We start from the raw sequence: 19,959 nt of genomic DNA, 5'->3' as shown, positions 1-19,959 counted from the left end.
GGCCAACCCTTGGCAGAAAATTGAGATACAGGTTCTGGAGGTGTTGGAAACCCACCTGACCTCAGAGAGGTCCCCATGTGAATCTCTCTCCCATCTCCTTAGAGGAGACAAGAGACAGGATATTAATGTCGTGAAGACTATGCCAAGCCAGCTGTCTTTTGGCTAGACATTCTTACAAGTGGAATCAAGAATTTCTAATTTACAGGGGTGCCTGGGTGCCTCAGTCAGTTAAGCATCTGACTCTTGATTTCAGCTCAAGTCATGATCTTGGGGTTCGTGAGATCGAATCCCATGTCGCGCTCTGTGCTGACAGTGCAGAGGCTGCTTGGGATTCTCTCTCTCCCTGTCCCTCTCCTGCTCACACTCTCTCTCTCTCTCTCAAAATAAATAAACTGAAAAAAAAAAAAAGAATTTCTAATTTACAGACATCTTAGTTAATCTCAAAATGACTTTTCTTTTAAATTTTTTATTTTTTAAACATTTTAAAGTTTTTATTTATTTTGAGAGAGAGAGAGAATGAGCGAGCAGGGGAGAGGCAGAGAGAGAGGGAGAGAGAGAATCCCAAGCAGGCTCTGGACTGTCAGTGTGGAGCTCGATGTGGGGCTGGATCCCACAAACTGTGAGATCATGACCTGAGATGAAATCAAGAGTCGGATACTTAACTGACTGAGCCACCTAGGTGCCCATCAGTGTGCTTTCTTTTGAGGGGGGATTCCCTTTAGTTTCTCATGGAAGTTCCTTTGTGTAAACATCCTACCCTTGCCTCCAATATGGACATATGTTTGTGTTTATACTCCAGCCAAGAATGATAAGGGACCATATGGGGTGGACCCAGGTCACCATGGAGCAAGTGACACAAAGGGAGTAGAGACTTCTTGTGTGGAATGGTGGCCTTGCTCTCTTTCTGGAGAGGGGCCACCAGTGGTAGGTTCCACCTATCCTTTCGCTGGGGCACCAGTATGTGGTGACTAAGCTTCACCTTCCATAGAAGGGGGATCAGGCCTTCCATCACTGTACACATTGACAAGGTAAAGGGAGGAATATGGTGTTCAAGAAAGGGAAACTTACTTCCAGAATCCCATCATTTTGTCATCTGTGTTTCCTGCTCACATTCTCCCTCAACTATTTGCTTCATAAGTCCTTGGATTTCTTTGGGTCACAGCCCCTCCAAAAGATCTGATAAAAGTTGTGGGCCTACTTCCAGAAGAAAAAAAAACATATACACTTTTCCACACATTTTTGTATCCCTGAAGTCCGACCATGGACCTGAAGTTAAGAACCTATGGTCTAGCTTTCCATTATACAGGAAAGGAAAAAGGCCCAAAGAGGGGAGAGGACATGCTCAAGGTCACCTAGTGAGTTTATAGGAGGATTGAGACTAGACCCAGTCTCCCAAGTCTCTGTCCAGGGTGGCTTTGGGATATAGTAGAGCTTTGGAATATAGTAAAGATTTGGATGCTATCCATATCACACACAGTCTAAACAAAGTGACACTGTGACAGGCTCTTATGGGACCCTACACTTTTCCTTCATGGCACTTCTCAGTTTGTTACCATATATTTATTTGAGTGATTATTTGTCTTATTTGATAGAAACTCCTGAGGGCTCCTTGAGAGCCTGGACTAGGTTTTCTTGCCCCACTGATGATCCTATCCTTGAGGCCTAGCATATAATAGGTATTCAACAATTGTGTAAATGATTGTATGATTGGATGAATGAGTATGGTGAGTGTGTGTATATATCTCGCTTAGGTATAGAGATGGTCTCTATGTTTTAGGGTAGATTCAAGTGTTTTAAAAAATTTTTTTTAAATGTTTTATTTTTTATATTTGAGAGAGACAGAGAGCGAGTAGGGGAGGGGCAGAGAGACAGAGACGGAATCTGAAGCAGGCTCCAGGGTCCGAGCTGTCAGCACAGAGCTTGATGCCGGCCATGAACTCACGAACCATGAGATCATGACTTGAGCCGACATCAGACACTTAACCGACTGAGACATCCAGGTGCCCCAGGTAGATTCAAGTTTAAAGGAAGCTGAAGTCTGTGGTTGAGTGAGGTGAGAAGTGTCCCAGAGCCAAGACACATAAATGGGTTCAGAAAAAAAAATCAGTAGGTTGGCAGTCTGATCTTTTTTTTCCTGGCCGCTGGTTGGATTCTGAATGTTGTCAACTGCTCCATCTCAAAACACTCCTTTCATGGGGCGCCTGGGTGGTTCAGTTGGTTAAAGTCTGACTTCTGGCTCAGGTCATGATCTTGTGGTTTGTGTGTTTGAGTCCCGCACCGGGCTCTGTGCTGACAGCTCAGATCCTGGAGCCTGCTTTGGATTCTGTGTGTGTCTCTCTCTCTGTCCCTCCCCCACTCATGCTCTCTCTCTGTCTCAAGAATAAATAAATAAATAAAAAACCACTTCTTTCATGCCTTCCAGTATTTCATACTCTCCTGATTTTCCTCTTACCTTTTTGGCCACTGCTTCTTAGCACTCTCTTACAAACTCATCCTTCTCAACTGGAATTCTAAACGTTGAGCCCCATAGCTCAGACCTGAGTCTCTTCTCCAAATCACATCCAGTCCCATGGCTTTAAATGCCATTTATATGCAGATAACTCCTAAGTTTATATCCCCAGAATTCTCTTCTGAGCTTCAAGATACATATCTTCAACTGCCTACTTGACATATTCATATGGACCTGTAATGATCAAACTTAACATGTTCAAAATAGAACTTTGATTCATGTTTTCTCAGTCTTCCCCAGCTCAATAAATGACGCCATCTACCTAGTTGCTCAGGTTAAAATTTAGTAGTCTTGGGGCACCTGGGTGGCTCGGTTGGTTAAGCATCTGACTTTGGCTCAGGTTGTGATCTCACGGTTCGTATTTGAGCCCCGCGTCAAGCTATGTGCTGACAGCTCAGAGCCTGGAGCCTGTTGTGGATTCTCTGTGTATGTCTCTCTCTGTCCCTCCCCTGCTCACACTCTGTCTCTCTATCTTGCTCAAAAATAAACATCAAAAATATTTTAAGAAGTAATAAAATTTAGTAGTCTTCATTTCTTCCTCTTCCTCTACTCCTTTATTTTTTTATTTTTAAAAAGTAATCTCTATGTCCATCATGGCACTCGAACTCTCAGAACTCCCAGGCTCTACCAACTGGGGCAGCTGCCCCCTCCCTCTATTCTACTGCCACCACCAAAGATGCACCACAGCTCTACGTTTCCACGGCTATTCCCTAGGCCAAGCCACTATCATGATTCACTCATAGATTGCTACTTATTCTTCTATCTGGAGTAGCCTTTCCTTGCTGTGGTTACTCTATCACATCATTAGATTTCCTCCCTTTATAGCACTTATTACAAATTGAGTCCCTGTGTGTGTACTGAATTTGCTATTGTGTGTTTCTCTAACCAGAATTTAAACTGAGTGCAGAATTTAAACTGAGAATTTAAAATGAATGAATGTATCTCATTCATTCCAGAGGTATTTACCATAGGCCTACGAACCTCTGGTTCCTGTTGTAGGTACTAGAGGGTAGGGGTGTGTAGCAAGAACTTCCCTTCAAGTTTGAGAGGTGCAGATCTGGAAAGTGGATCTTGCCTGGGCCGTGGACCCCAGAGTCAGAACAGTAGATGAAACTGTGGCTGACTTGATAGCAGTTGCCACCGCATGAGGCAAAGGGGAAAGTGTCATGAGACCAAGGGCTGGGATCAGCTGGAATGATAACCCCAGATCCTCCTAGGATATCTAAGAAAATGTTTGCCTGTAACCCCCATCTCAATGCTCTAGGACTAAAAAGAAGAGGGACTATGAGAGCTAAGTTGGGCTATCGCTGAAGGAGTTGAATATGAGACCAAAATGTAAAACGGACGATACTAAGTAAGTCTTCATGATCAGAATGAGCGTGAGCTGCTCATTTCACACATTTCACAAGCTGAGACAGATCTCTCAATCGTCGTAAATGTAAACAGCGCCTACTGACAGTGCTACAGGGAACTCTGAGCACAAACAACAGCAAGAGGACCTAAGCCCATCTAGGGCTCAGGGAAGGATTCCTTAAGGAAATGATATTTATGCTAAGGCCCAAGGGATCTCAGTTCTCCCTTAAACACAGTTCACATTCTCCATTCCCAAAGATGCCAGGCCTTTTCAACCCTTGCTACACTTGTACTGTGTTCCATAAGCCTGGAGTGCTCTCTTTCTTTGCTTCTCCCCTACTCTAGCTCCTACTCATCCTTTACGTTGCAGCTCAAAAAGCGAAACCATGGCTGCCACCTCTCTCCAAAGGAGGATTAAGTCAGTCCCTCCTCTGGGGTCCCGTAACATTTGGGCACACCGTGCGGGCATTGTGTATGTACTTCTTGTCTCCATCGCCATACTGTGAGCTCATAGTGACCCAAGAGCCCAGCAAGTGGCAAGCTCAATTAGTGTCTGCTGAACGAAGGAATGAACGAAAGACTTAATTTTTAAAGGGATTAGCGCCAAGCTGGGGGTTGGGGAAAATGATTCAAGGCAGAGGGGTGAGCTGAGCTCCTTGGAATGTTATCTTCACAGAACCGATCCTGGGTCAGGGTGATGTAATGAGCCAACCTATTAGAAGAATCTCAATAGAAAATAGGTCAGTTTCTTCGTATCTCTTTAAGAACTAGAGGCTTCGTTCCCGCGCTTGCGCATTGAAAGAGTAAACACCTCTCTTTTTCATCCCCCTTCCCCATTGCCTCAACCGGTTGCAGCCTCCTCCCATACTCCCCTTCTTCAGAAGGGGTAATGGTCCGTTCCAGGGCGCCTGCCTTGTCCTAGAGGGTGGTGAGCACAAATGGTACATTCCATCGCCCTCATTATCTCCCGCTTTTCGCGTCTCCTCTGTTCTATTTCCCCCTATCGAATGAAGCGCAATAGGCTGGCCCAAAAGAAGGCGGGGGAGCCGGGCTGAGGGGACCGGTCTGAGCCGGTCTCCGGCGCAGGCGCAGTGCGGATAAACAGGAAGCGGGCGGTAGAAGCAGCGGTGGTGGAGACCTAGGGGCTTTGAGGGGGAACAGCGGAAGAGCTAAGATTATCGGGAAGCAGCAGAAGCTAACTGCGACCAAGAAAAGGAGGTTTGGCTATCTGCCTCCAGAGAACGAGAGGTCGCGGCCTCGCCCTCCGCTTGGGCTTCCGGCTCCCCAGCTTAGGCTGAGGCAGCGGCTGACAAAGGGCTCGCGCCGGTGCCGCCGCCCTTCTCATCCGGGCATTCGGGTCCCTGCGGAAGGGAGGGGGAAGGGCAGAGGGGGAGGGGAAGGAGCACGAAGGGCGCGCGCTTGGAGCCGAGGCCCTTTCCAGGGCTCCGGGCCGGCGGGCCAACGGACGGAGGCCGAGGAGGACCTGCAGAGGTGGCGGCGGCCGGGGGCAGGAGGATGGTGCAGAAGGAGAGCCAGGCGGCGCTGGAGGAGCGGGAGAGCGAGCTGAACTCCAACCCTGCTGCTTCCGCGGGGGCATCGTTGGAGCCGCCAGCAGCTCCGGCCCCCGGAGAAGACAACCCAGCCGGGGCCGGGGGAGCAGCGGTGGCTGGGGCGGCAGGAGGAGCTCGGAGGTTCCTATGTGGCGTAGTGGAAGGTGAGCGCTCTGGCGCGGGCTGGGCGAGAACGTCCTCCTTCCCGTTCCGTCCCAGTAACATTCTCTGTTCGTGTGGGGGATACTTTAGGAGGCTCTAAAAAGGTGTCACTCTTTGGGCCCTGAAACTTGATCCTGTTTTGGAGAGGGGAGAGGCGAGATGGTGGGCAAGTCTTCTCTCACGTTGTTATGCAGCGTTGAATTCCCCTCTGGCTATTAACATGCCTGACCCCACCCGCCTTGGGCTGGAGCCAGGCCTGGCTCCTGCGGAGGCGGTAGTAAGGAGCCTAGTGTTAGGCTCTGAGTTACAAGTCTTTGTACCTTGGGATCTTGTTCCGTAGGGTGGTCTGTGTTCAAATGGAAAAACGTGTATAGTCCTGCTGTCCTCACCCGTGGGGGGAAAAATAACATCCACACGGATGTGCTTGTTGTACTCCGGGAGCGAAGAGAAGCACAGTGGAGCTATGATTTTACAAATTCCCGTTTGCTTAGATTTTTTTTTTTTTTTTTTTTGTAGTCAGTCCCTGCCCCCCACCCTTTGAAGATTCTCTTGCAGCCTACAAAATTGTCCTTTGCCAGCTGCTGTGCTTTGGCTCTAGGAGATGAAGCTTTGACTTAGATAGTATCAGGGGTACAGAATTTTAATTTAGGAGCTGCAGAAGAGGTTTAAAATGTTTTTTTGACTTTCTCACTTCCCATTTAAAAAGAATGCAGGATTTATTTAATTATTTAATTTGATTATTTATTTTTGTCGTTGGGGAAAATGACCTGAAGATTGTATCGCAGTTTATGAATATAGTGAATATTCGACCAAGTATTCTGTGGAAGCATGAGTCAGTTGCCTTATTGCTGTTTTCTTGAGTACAGCATATATTTTAATTTTCTGAAGTCTTTTGGCCTACTTAGAGTTTCCTAGTTGTTTGCTTTATTAGTTCTTTCCTGTATGTAATGGGATGCATGGGAGTAACACTGTATAAGAATTAGTTGTTACAAAAGACCAAAAAGGTATGGAGAAGTAGAAAGGTTTTCCCTATACGTTGAGAGCTTCAGCTTTTCTAGTGTTGTCAGCCTACAAAGAGTGTTTATTTGAAGGGTGGGTCGTGGTTGTGGTATTTTAGATAAATTAATTGGAGGAGAAAACAGACTACTACGTAGCTACAGTAAGGAGTGAAACAGTTCTGCAGAGTTAAAGGTCTTGTAGAATTTGGGGGGAAGACAGAATGGAAAGCTACTTATGTATTTGGAGTCCATGTTTGTGGAAACGTTGCTCTGTGTGACTTAATCTGTTGGTGTATTTAATTGGGCTTGTTTGCGTGCATGGAGATTCTAGAAAAAGTCTATTTTGTCATCAGGGATCTTTGGGTGGAGGGTTGAAGAGTGCTGGAGGATATAGAAATTTTGGAGCTAGGCGAGAGTAAGGCTAAAGAAATTTTGTCTATTACATCTTCAGTAATTATGGAGAAAAGCTTGTGGTTTAAGTTGGCTTGTTTTTTCAGAATAGTATTGAAAGGGAACTACTCAGAGAATAGAGTTGTCTGTTATCTATTGTCCCTCCTCCCTCCATATCTCTCTGTATTTTTTTGGTGACTGAGCACCTGATTTTTTTTTAAGTACTCCTAAGTTGGTATTCCTAAAATGAATGAGGAAAGGAAATAACGTAGGGATTGGCAGGATTCCTTTTTAAAAATTTTCTTTCCCTCACAAATCTTTGTTGGTTGTAACTTGCATAATAGCACTGCTTCCTCTTTGTGGTGCCAGTTAACCAAAACCATGAACCTGACTCAGAGCAAAGTTAGGGCTTCTGAAGATAAAAATGTTTCTTTTATATATTGAAGCAACTCTAAAGGAGTGTTTAATGCCTATTCCTTGGAGAGAAAAATGATAATGCTAAATGTTGTAGGAAAGCAGTAAAGACGTATAAAATTTACCTAATGTTAAAAATTTTTTTTAATTCTTTAAATGTTTATTTGAGAGAGAAAGCGTGCGCGGGGGAGGGGCAGAGAGAGGAGGAGACACACAATCTGAAGCAGGCTTCAGGCTCTGAGCTGTCAGCACAGGGTGGTTTGAAACCACGAACCAGGAGATCATGACCTGAGCCAGAGTCTGACGCTTAACCCACTAAGCCATCCAAGTGCCCCTAAATTACTTGTAAGAAGGTAACTGAATTATTGATGGAAAGTGCTGCAGTTTCATACATAGTATGCAATGAATTTTTGTTTTGTTGTCTTTGTCCATGTTTGTTGTGCAGAGTAACCATCGTGTCTAGAGACGAGTTTAATACGTTACAGAAATGTCAGTTTTAGGTAGTCTTAAGTAGACTGTGTTTTTTCTGCGTGTGTGTGTGAGAGAGAATAGCATTTTATGTTCATAATATGTTAACCATCTTCATGGTACTCCTGAGGGGCTGTTCTTCTCTTTCCCTTTTTTTTTTTTTTAATTTTTTTAAAATGTTTATTTTTGAGACAGAGAGAGACAGAGCATGAGCAGGGGAGGGGCAGAGAGAGAGGGAGACACAGAATCCGAAGCAGCTCCAGGCTCTGAGCTGTCAGCACAGAGCCTGACGTGGGGCTCAAACTCACAGACCGCGAGATCATGACCTGAGCCACCCAGGCGCCCCTGTCCTTCTCTCTTGCAGGTGATTAGACCGAGACGGGTGGAAAATAAAGGTTAGGCAAGCTATAAGGTGTGCTTCGCACACAGTGGAGCTGCAAGTACCAGTTTGGTGCTTATATCAGGACTGAAGTCATTCCTCTGCTGGTTAGTTTCCTGCATTATGCACTACTAGTGATTTACCTCCCTTCTGGGACAGTGGAGCAAGTCACATTCTTGCATTTCCAGTTGTTCAAGCCTTTGCCCTGGAATTGAGACTCTACAAGAGTTTCCTTTTTGGGCCAGTTCCACTGTTGAGTTTGCTGTGAATATAGTTTAAGGCATTTTTGGTCCCTTTTATTGTATCAGGAACTTTAAAAAAAAATAAGGCAATCATAAAATTGGTTCAATCAGATTCTTTCCTAATTCTGTTCCTGTTTTTTTCCCTACTTTTTTTTTTTTAATCTCGCACTCTAAAGGCAATTCAATTCCTCTCTCAAGTAGTAATTGTTATTATTAGTGGTTTGGGATTACTTTGCTTCCCCTTCCTCTATTGTAAGATTGAGATCTTTTAAAAAGTTAGGTTTAGGGGTACCTGGGTAGCTCAGTCTGCTCAGGTCATGATCTCAGGGTTTGGTTGGTGAGTTTGAGCCCAGTGCAGGCTCTGTGCTGACAGCTCGGAGCCTGGAACCTGCTTGGGATCCTCAGTCTCCCTTTCTCTCTGCCTCTGTCTCTCAAAAATAAACATTGAAAAAAAAAAAAGAAAGAAAGAAAGTTAGGTTTAGGGGTACCTGGCTGGCCCAGTCAGAGCATCTAACTCTCGATCTCTGGGTCATAAGTTCCAGCATGGCATTGGGTGTGGAGATTATTTTTAAAAAGTTTAAAAAAAATTTTTTTTTTCAACGTTTATTTATTTATTTTTGGGACAGAGAGAGACAGAGCATGAACGGGGGAGGGGCAGAGAGAGAGGGAGACACAGAATCGGAAACAGGCTCCAGGCTCTGAGCCATCAGCCCAGAGCCCGACGCGGGACCGCGAGATCGTGACCTGGCTGAAGTCGGACGCTCAACTGACTGCGCCACCCAGGCGCCCCTAAAAAGTTTTTTTAAAGTTAGGTTTTGGGATGCCTGTCTCCCTCTCTCTGTGCCCCTCCTCTGCTCATGTTCTGTCTCTCTCAAAAATAAACATTAAAAAAATTTTTTTTAAATATTGCATAAGTAATAAGTGTTAATGGTAGAAAAATAAGAAAATTTACCTAAATAAAAGGGGAATAAAAGTCATTTTATAATATCACTATTCAGAGACACCTTAATGAGTTTTTTTTTTCCCAAAGACATCTTAATATTTTACTAAATATCCTTTGGATATATTGTACACACTTTTTTTCAGAATGGGATTATATTGTATGTTTTGTAATCTGCTTTTGTCAATAAATTGTTTACCACATTTTGAAACTTGAAAATAATTTCATTCTTACTTTGAATCTAGGATTTTATGGAAGACCTTGGGTTATGGAACAGAGAAAAGAACTCTTTAGAAGGTAAATTTTTTACTTTGTGAAGTAGTCTTAAACCATCAATATTTCCTTTTATTTGAAGATAAACTAACACTGAATAGGCCATATGAATTTTGATGATTTCTCAGTTGCAGAAGTTATTTGACCTTGGTCTTTTACCTTTCCTTCACCTAGGCCAGGGGTTTTCAAAGTTTCTGGGGAAGCTGAATAGGTTTTGGGCTTTATCTGTGTCATTCAGAGCTATTGTTTTTATTTAAGATTTAATTTGTTGGCATTCCTTATAGTATTTAATTTTTTACAATTCCGCTAGATTACAAAAAGGTTAAAAGCTGTTGTCCCAGAATATTACTAGCTTTTTAAGAGATGGAGATGCTCCAAGGAAAGGAAAAATTTGGGATTTACAGCCTTTACATGTTGCCTGTTTATACATATGTAATTTTCTTTCCCCTTAAGGCTCCAGAAATGGGAATTAAATACATACTTGTATGCCCCAAAAGATGACTACAAACATAGGATGTTTTGGCGAGAGATGTATTCAGTGGAAGAAGCTGGTAATCTTTTTCTTTTTAATCCATAAATTCAGAATATGGGAAGAAAAGAGCTGTAATGTACATTATAAGAATTTTTTTTTTTTAATTTTTTTTTTTTTTCAACGTTTATTTATTTTTGGGACAGAGAGAGACAGAGCATGAACGGGGGAGGGGCAGAGAGAGAGGGAGACACAGAATCGGAAACAGGCTCCAGGCTCTGAGCCATCAGCCCAGAGCCTGACGCGGGGCTCGAACTCACGGATCGCAAGATCGTGACCTGGCTGAAGTCGGACGCTTAACCGACTGCGCCACCCAGGCGCCCCATGAATTTTATTAAATATTTCATTTTCTCTTTGTAGGTCATTTCCATTTTTATTATCTGGTAAATTCTGTGTGAGTTAGTGTAGATTGAAAGAAGTACTCATGTTAGCCGGCCATGGTGTGATTCATGGTTATGGCAGTCTGACTCCCACCTGTTCTGTAATCATAAATTATACTGTTTAACTTCTGTCAGTGGTCTAAACAGTGGGCCATTGAACAAAGAGGTACTAAAGCAGGACTAGGCCTGGGGCAGGGCAAGTGAGATGCCTGCCTTGGGTACAAAGTTTAAGTAAGGGACTCCAAAAAAAATCAGTGATGAAGATAAATAGTATCTTATGCAAGTTTTAAACCAAGATTAATGCAAAAAAAAAAAAAATCCATGAGCAAGATACCAAAATTTTAAGTAAAGACAGGATCAGTATTACTGGTCCTTTTGCTTCAGACTCAAGAATGGCTTGGTCTTGATCACTTGATTACTTGGTTTTGTCTTTATTTAAAATAAAGACCTCACCCTAGTCTAGGCTTATACTGAAGTGAAAAGCCATCACAAACTATCCTTGTTATGTGTGTTCTTAATGTTAAGTTAAACACATAAATACATAGTAAATACATAGTAAATAGATTAGGACATAACAGAACCTCCTTATAAATTAGACAAGTGGTGCTTTTCTTTGGGGACTTACAAACGGGGAAACATTTCATACTTGGAATTAAAATGGTACACATATGTAGCTAGTAAGATAACTTGGTTATAGAGTGCAGCCAAAACACTGAAAGCAGAAAGTTTTCTTAAATTACAAAGAAGCAATTAAAATGTATCCCATCTCCATCTAGTGTTTTTGTTTACTACTCTATATAATTTAAGTGTGTGTTCAACCTAATTATTTTTTGGGTGCTGGTAATGAAATTTTATGTGATCAATAATCAAAATATAGTCAAATGACTATCTTGAGATACCACTGAAAATTATGTAAAGATAGGTCTACTGGTGTATAGAATAGAATTTAGTTTTACTTAGGAAAATTGTCACATTTTTAAAACTTCAGATTTGTAATGAGTATTTTCTGTAGTTATAAAGACAAGGATTGTTAAGGCTGTCACTTTAACCCTGGTTGTTAAGAACACATTTTTCTTTTCTTCCAAATTATAAAGTAGTTATATGTAGATTTTTTTATATAAGAATTGCAGTTCAGAGACTGCAAAAAATAAAAACCATACATCTCAAACAATGTAGGAAATAAAAATGGCTTATGTTCAGTAAGAGAAGTAATGCTTAATTCAATATTTCTGAGAAATGGCAATGAAAGAAAGAATGCTTTATTGATTTTAGGGTGACATTAAGCCACATGAGGTTTGTGGCATTTTGTATGACTTATCACATTGGACATGACCAACATGTAAAATTTCAGGGATTTTTCCTTTCTTGACCTATCGTAAATTGGAGAAAATGACCTCTTGTCTTTAATTGAAAGGTGAAGGTTCTTTTAGTTTTCTGTGCTGCATTCTAAAAACGTGGACTCTCTTCTTCAGAGCAACTTATGACACTCATCTCTGCTGCACGAGAATATGAGATAGAGTTCATCTATGCTATCTCACCTGGATTGGATATTACTTTTTCTAACCCCAAGGAAGTATCTACATTGAAACGCAAACTGGACCAGGTAGCTTTACTTTTTCATTATTTCCCCCTGTTCGGTATACCGGAAACAAAGTTTTCTGAGTTGCTTTTAATGATGTTAAAAGGACACCAAATTTATACTTCTTTGCTTCTGTACAATTTTTTTACCTTCATGCTTTTGATAGAGGATATTTTCTAACATGAGTCAAGAGAGCTTTACCGGAGGTACCAGTGCTTCTCAGACTTTGGTTTGCATAAGAACTGCTATAGAAGAAATGCTTAGAAGTGATGCTTAAAAAGTTGCTAATAGGGTTCATTTCCAGAGATCCTTAAACTGACTTGGGGTGGAAATACAGACTTGGGAGTGGGGACTTACTTTAGAATTCAGGTTGTCCAGGGGTGCCTGGGTGCCTGAGGTCATGATCTCACAGTTGTGAGATTGAGCCCTGAGTCAGGCTCCGCAGTTGGCCTAATCCTTCTTAAGATTCTCTCTCTCTCTTTCCCTCCGTCCCTCCCCTGTGCATGTGATATCACTCTTTCCCTTTCTTTCTCAAAAAAAAAAAAAAAAAAATTAAAAAAAATTCAGGTTGTCCAGAATCGCATTTTGAGAAGCTCTGTATATTATTGGGTACTTGACTGAATTTGTGATTGAGGTTAATAGAAACAGGGTGTTACCTGTTAGATGTAAGTGCCTTTACATGTAATATGTTAATATGGACAAGAGGTATAATCCAGTCTCCATATGGTTGACTGGTTTCCAAAGATCAGAAGGAAAACAGACTAGGTAAACAAGTAAGCTATTGGTAAGCCTGATTGGAATCTAAATTCTGCATAACATGAAAGCCGCACATTTTTTCTGGTAAAGTAAATTTGCTGATACATAATACATATATATGTTTGCGTGTTTCTTTAGGCAAAGGTTTATATTATTGATGGCATTAAGATGGTAAAAAATTTAATAAGGAGGTTTAATTTCCATGAATATGCTTTTTAAGAGGTTATCTCCCTATCTGATCAAATACTATGTTCCTTCTGATTCATGGACTAGTTAGGTTTATGTGCAGAGATTAATTAGGATCAGTGTGTCTTTGGGACTAGAACAAGCCTAGGTTTTTCATCTCTTGAGTTCACTTACTATTTCTGTTTTTTTGTCTGTCTGGTCTTCTATAATCAGCAGCCAGGGAGGTAGGGATAGGCCATATCGTTGAAGCTTTGTTGCAACATACTGCATTCAAACTCAAATGAAAAATGGGTTCCAACTTGTCTAGCTGTTTAACATAGAAAATGTAAAAAAAATTGGTGTGGCTTTGAACATTCTACTAAGAAAAATGTTTGACTTTTAGATAGAGCTATTAAGTGTCTACATTAATATTTTTAATCCTATTTTTTATGTAAGCTCTGTGCCCAGTGTGGAGCTTGAAGTCATGACCCTGAGATCAAGAGTTGCATGTTTTACGGACTGATCCAGCCAGGTGTTTATTTACTTAAAAAGAGCTGCTAAATCATCTTTTTCCCCCCCCCCCGCTTTTCCTAGGTTTCTCAGTTTGGGTGCAGGTCATTTGCCTTGCTTTTTGATGATATTGACCATAATATGTGTGCAGCAGACAAAGAGGTATTCAGTTCTTTTGCTCATGCCCAGGTCTCCATTACAAATGAAATTTATCAATACCTAGGAGAGCCAGAAACTTTCCTCTTCTGTCCCACAGGTATTGTATATAATAGCTTTATATTTAACTAGACTTCTTGAAATACATCATTTTCAAAGAACTATATACGGCCTTTATTGTGTTGTCCCCTCTCCCTTTGGTGTATAAAAGTAGGAATTCTTTTTCTAGAAGACATTTCTCAAGGTCCTACACTTGAGAAATTTTAGGGACTAATAAATGGCAACTGAACAGGCAAAAGATTTCATGTATTTTTTAGTACTGGAAGTGTATGAACTTTACATTTTCAGGATTAAAGGAAGGATAGTATTATCAAATGTAAAACTAGAAAACAAATTTACATTGCTTTTAACTTAGTCACTTCTCATTTCCTCCTACTTGTTCCTTTTTTCTGCCTATGCATATCTGTATCTTTTTTCACTCCTCCTACTTCCATCTGGGCTCTTCTGGAATTCCAGGACTCAGCATAGAAAACTTGCTAAATAACGCCCCCCCGCCCCACTTTTCCTCTCTCACCTTGCCTCCCTGGTTCCTTCCATTGATAATGTATTAGCCTCTCTTAGTTGCCTCTCAAAATTAGGCTTATAAGGAATTTCCCCTTGACTTCTTTTTCAGGAAGAGATAAATAAATTTGTTCTAAGAAATTTTGTCTGAATTATTTAACTTTGTGTATATGTCTGAGAATCCTGTGAGCCATGAACCTTATCTCAGAGGTCTGATATAACAGGAGTACTCAAATAATGTTTAATAAGATTATATTGGGAATTACTTAATTCATTGCAAATTACTATTTGTTATTTTTTAATGTTTTCTTAAATGTTTACTTATTGTTTTAAATTTAAAATTATGCTTTATTATTATTTTTTAATTTACATCAAGTTAGTTAGCATATCGTGCAAATAATGATTTCAGGAGTAGAATCCAGTGATTCATCCCCTACATATAACACCCAGTACTCATTCCAACAAGTGTCTTCCTTAATGCCCCTTGCCCATTTAGCCCATCTCCCTACCTACAATGCCTCCAGCAACCCTCTTAAGAATCTCTTATGTTTTGTCCCCCTCCCTGTTTTTATATTATTTTTGCTTCCCTTCCCTTATATTCATCTGTTTTGTATCTTAAATTCCACATATGAGTGAAGTCATACAGTATTTTTCTCTAATTTCGCTTAGCATAATACATTCTAGTTCCATCCACGTTGTTGCAAATGGTAAGATTTCATTTTTGATTGCCGAGTAATACTCCATTGTATGTATGTATGTATGTATGTATGTTTATGTATGCCACTTTATCCATTCATCTGTCGATGGACATTTGGGCTCTTTCTATACTTTGGCTGTTGTTAATAGCTCTGCTATAAACATTGGGGTGCATGTACCCCTTCGAAACAGCACATCTGTATCCTTTGGATAAATACCTAGTAGTGTAATTGCTGAGTTGTAGGGTAGTCATATTTTTAATTTTTGGGGGAACCTCCATACTGTATTCCAGAGTGGCTGCACCAGTTTGCATTCCCACCAGCAGTGCAAAAGGGTTCCTCTTTCTCCGCATCCTCACCAACATCTGTTGTTGCCTAAGTTAATTTTAGCCATTCTGACAGGTGTGAAGTGCTACCTCATTGTGGTTTTGATTTCTGTTTCCCTGATAATGAGTGGTGGTGAGCATTTTTTTCAAGTGTCTCTTTATCTGGGTGTCTTCTTTGGAAGAGTGTCTATTCATGTCTTTTGCCCATTTCTTCTTCACTGGATTGTTTGTTTTTTGGGTGTTGAGTTTGTTAAGTTCTTTATAGAGTTTGGATACTAACTCTTTATTTGATATGTCATTTGCAAATATCTTTTCCCATTCCATTGGTTCCCTTTTAGTTTTGCTGATTGTTTTCTTTGCAGTGCAGAAACTGCAAATTACTATTTAGTTGCAGTTGAGTCTTAATAACATGGCGCATAATACTGCATTTTGTCTGTTAGGATATTGTCAATTCATTTTGTTTGGCCTCTAATTGTAAGAGAAATGTAGCCAATTCAGAGTATGTAGAAAATACTAAACATTCTAATTATTTCTTTAGTAAACTTGTATTTCTAATGACTGTAGGATCGTAAGGATTGATATGTATTATTAGGGGAAGAATATCAGATTTTATGAATTGATTCTTATTTTTCTTTATTTTTAATTGATTCTTTAATGAACTATCCACTTGAGTTTAATTCCTTTGAGATACGACTTGGAAGCTCTTTATCATTTGTATGAAAAGAATTTAGAATTGGTAGACATTTTTTCCCCCCATTTAAAAACTCGTGACCATTTCACTCCTAACTATTTTACTTAATTTTCCTTTTTACATTCAGAATATTGTGGCACTTTCTGTTACCCAAATGTGTCTCAGTCTCCTTATTTAAGGACTGTGGGTGAAAAGCTTCTCCCTGGAATTGAGGTGCTTTGGACAGGTAAGTCTTTAAGATTTATACAGTAAAGCTTTAGTTAACTAGAACTTAGAAATTGGTTTTTCTGGTTAATTGGATACTTTTTGAAAACAACTTTAACCAGAAAACTTTGTTGTTAAAATTCCCTTTTATGAAGTATACATTCTTCATTTAGTATAAAAAACATCTTGAAGGATTTTGCAGTGAATCTGAGTATCAGTTGCTGATAAATAATAGATGTGTAGGGAACTGGGCTGAAGAGTATTGATCTCAGCCATAGGGGGAGAGTGTTTTATAAAATGAAAGCTATCCTGCCAAATTGACAGTTATTAATCAACAAGCTGTATTATAATGGAAAAAGAAATTGTTTACATGAAATTTTTTTTTATGTTTATTTATTTTTGAGACACGGACAGAGGTGAGCAGGGGAGGGACAGAGAGAGAGAGACAGAGACAGAATCTGAAGCAGACTCCAGGCTCTGAGCTGTCAGCACAGAGTCCAGTGTGGGGCTGGAACTCCTGAACCTTGAGATCATGACCTGAGTCAAAGTTGGATGCTTAACTAACTGAGCCCCTCGGGCACCCCAACAATTTGTTCCTTATAACATATCAGTTTGAGGAAGCCTGCCCAAACCTTAAATATCCCTATCTTTTTACTACTAATTCCATTTCTAGAAATCTGACCTGAGGAAATATTGGGGAGGGGTTGGGTAAAACTGAACACTCAAAAAGACATGTTGCTGTGTTACTTTGAAAAGAAAAATTGTCAGAAAGTACATAAATAACAAAATACAATAAAAAATTGAATTCAGTATATTTTGAAGAATCATGTTTGAGGGTCTTTTAACAAATGGTTGTCATTATTTCTAGGTCCGAAAGTTGTTTCTAAAGAAATTCCAGTGGAGTCTATTGAAGAGGTTTCTAAGATTATTAAGAGAGCTCCAGTAATCTGGGATAACATTCATGCTAATGATTATGATCAGAAGAGACTATTTCTGGGCCCATACAAAGGAAGATCCACAGAACTCATCCCACGGTTAAAAGGAGTCCTTACTAATCCAAATTGTGAATTTGAAGCCAACTATGTTGCTATCCACACCCTTGCCACTTGGTACAAATCAAACATGAATGGAGTGAGAAAAGATGTAGTGATGAGTAAGTAGACTGCTTAATCCTTGACCTTGGCGGGGAGACCTGGGGTTAACTAGAGCTATTGTCAAGTGCAGGTTTGTCATCATAATTTAAGAGATTTTTTGAAGTATGTTGTTTAGTCCTATGAGTGAGGTGTATATGTGAGAGAAGGAGGGATCAGAGGGCTGAGTGGCTTTGGACAAACTACTTAATAACTTCTTGGCCTCAGTTCTTTGCTCCCCCCACCTCCCCACCCCCCCTACCCCCAGTTCTTTACTTTTAAAATGTGACTTTGAAATCGGAGCACTAGACAAAGTAGTTTTTTAGTGTTCCTGTTATTCCTGGAATTATTCCCAATCAATTTATGTTTTCTGGTGATTTTTATTAAATGGGGTATTTTAGATCACTAGCTGTTACCTGAATTACTTCATATATCATTTAGATTTCAGCTTATATTAATGGAACATATTCTGTGTTGTCATTTTAGACATTGGCTTACTGATTTTTTATTCATGAAAAATTCCCAGTTGAGTTTCTAAGTAAGAATGCTGGCTAGTTGTTTATTCATTATATTTAAACACTTAGTAAGATTTGGCAAGTGCACCTTCCTGGCACTAAAGATGCAAAGAATAAAGTAGTCCTCGCTTTTGAAGAACATGGTCTGGTTTTGGATAAAGCATATAGGTGACTGTGCTGTTGTTTGATAAATGCTGAGGAAATTGTTTACAAAGTGTGTGGGAACACAGAGGAGGGAATGATTATTTCTGCTAAGCAAAAGTGCTAAGAAACCATTTCCTAGAGGAGAGGATACTTACGAGTATCACAGTATGAGTAGAGGTGCCGGGCATGAAAGGGTTGGTGGACGAGAGATAAAAGCACTGGACATTGAAAATTTGAAGTTATCTGAATTTGGGCTCATTTGGGGGTATGGGAATGTCACATCATGGTACTTGGGTATGGTATGTAGTCATATAGTTGTGTTCTCTTTCTCAGTTCTGTACTCCTTCCAGTTCTGTTTATTGGATTAATGCCTCCCTTTAAGGCTCAATCATTGTGGACCACCCCCTTGAATTAAAAAAAAAAACAACAAAATATAGTCTCAGTTCCCTCTGGGTACGTGGCATCTACCTCCTACCGCTTTTAAGGCAGAGCATGAAGCACATTGAGTGGTAGCCAAACTGGGCCATTTGCAGGGAAATATGAAGGAAAGCTAAGAGTAGAAGGTTTTGGATACTAAGCCAGAGTTCAGACTTCATTTTCTCTAACACTATGCTGGTTTAGAGTTTCATTATGTGCTTATTTATTATCTGTGCTTAATATGTGGGTTCTCTATTGGTTTTTCTCTTTCCCCCTCAGTATACTTACTAATTTGCTTGTATGTTTTCGTAATGATTTTCCCATTAATTTATAAGCCCCTCAAGGGTAGGGAATGTTATCTTTATGGAAATCCTATGCCTTTAACTTCACATTCCCAACGATTGGCACTCTGAACATTTATGACTGACTTTTCCAGTGATTCTAAAATTAGTGGCTTTAAAAATTTTTTATTTTCAAAATTGATTTATTTGATTTTTTTTAGAGAGAGAATGCAAATGGGGGAGAGGGGCGGAGGGAGAGAGAGAATGATGCATCTTAGGCAGACTCCATGCTCAGTGCAAAGCCTGAGGCTGGGCTCGATCCCACGACCCTGGGATCGTGATTGGAGCTGAAATCGAGTCAGATCCTCAACCAACTGAGCCACCCAGAAGCCCCTGAAATTAGTGTTTTGTATTTCATTTGCGATTTTACATTAAGCAATGCATTTACAATTTTTTTGGGGGGGGGTATTTATTTTCAGAGAGGGAGCGTGTGATGTCAGAGGGGCAGAGAGAGAGAGAGGGAGAGAGAGAATATCCCAAGTAGGCTCCACACTGTCAATGCAGAGCCCGATGTAGGGCTTGAACTCAGGAACCATGAGATGATGACCTGAGCCGAAGTCTAGACCCTTAACCAACCGAGCCACCCAGGTGCCCCTACATTTAGCAATGCATTTAGATGACTTATAGGTGAAGTGGTTCAGTTAAGGGTCTTGGTTGTGTTTGCGTTTTTATGTTTAAGGTTTGTTGATGTTCCTGTTCCTTGTTTCTCTAGTTGTACTGTAACAACTGGTGTTTTGCATTTGTTCCTCTCACTTGTCAGGAGGCTTTTGTAATCAAAACTGTTTTTTGTGTTTCTGTTTTTTTGTTTTTGTTTTTTTTGCAGCTGACAGTGAAGACAGTACTGTATCGATCCAGATAAAGTTAGAAAATGAAGGCAGTGATGAAGATATTGAAACTGATGTGCTCTATAGTCCACAGATGGCTCTAAAGTTAGCTTTAACAGAGTGGTTGCAGGAGTTTGGTGTACCTCATCAGTATAGCAGTGAGTTTGGCCCTTTGTTGTAAGGGGGTTTGGGTCACATGGTTGAATCGTAAAGTAAAGAACATTTTGATGTTCCTACCATAGGCCCGCAAAACAAAGTAAAATTTGGGAAGGGATCTAGAGAAATAAGGTTTTTAAAATCTTAACTTTTGGTCTGAGGTAGCTTTTATCATGATGGAATGCTAATTTGTTTTAAAAAT

At 40.5% G+C, this 19,959-nt stretch overlaps 1 protein-coding gene across 2 annotated transcripts in view; it reads left to right on the top strand.

The window, feature by feature from the left end:
- The first annotated feature begins 4,945 nt into the window (after positions 1-4,945).
- OGA (O-GlcNAcase) overlaps positions 4,946-19,959 on the top strand; it is a 29,434-nt gene continuing 14,420 nt past the window's right edge. The window contains exons 1-8 of one of the 2 annotated variants that reach the window (XM_047073334.1): positions 4,947-5,576; positions 9,651-9,702; positions 10,132-10,229; positions 12,060-12,190; positions 13,682-13,853; positions 16,154-16,252; positions 17,099-17,383; positions 19,601-19,759. In XM_047073334.1, the coding sequence (XP_046929290.1) occupies positions 5,378-5,576; positions 9,651-9,702; positions 10,132-10,229; positions 12,060-12,190; positions 13,682-13,853; positions 16,154-16,252; positions 17,099-17,383; positions 19,601-19,759 (1,195 nt within the window). In that variant the 5' untranslated portion in view covers positions 4,947-5,377. Of the gene's footprint in view, positions 5,577-9,650; positions 9,703-10,131; positions 10,230-12,059; positions 12,191-13,681; positions 13,854-16,153; positions 16,253-17,098; positions 17,384-19,600; positions 19,760-19,959 lie in introns of both variants that reach the window. The other variant, XM_047073335.1, reaches the window with a different exon arrangement.

Source organism: Lynx rufus, unplaced genomic scaffold (assembly GCF_022079265.1).
Source record: "Lynx rufus isolate CCGP_SWC_20201006 ecotype Redwood Valley unplaced genomic scaffold, mLynRuf1.p SCAF_11, whole genome shotgun sequence".
In the NCBI taxonomy this organism is placed as follows: domain Eukaryota; kingdom Metazoa; phylum Chordata; class Mammalia; order Carnivora; family Felidae; genus Lynx; species Lynx rufus.
This window is presented reverse-complemented; position numbering and strand designations above follow the sequence as displayed.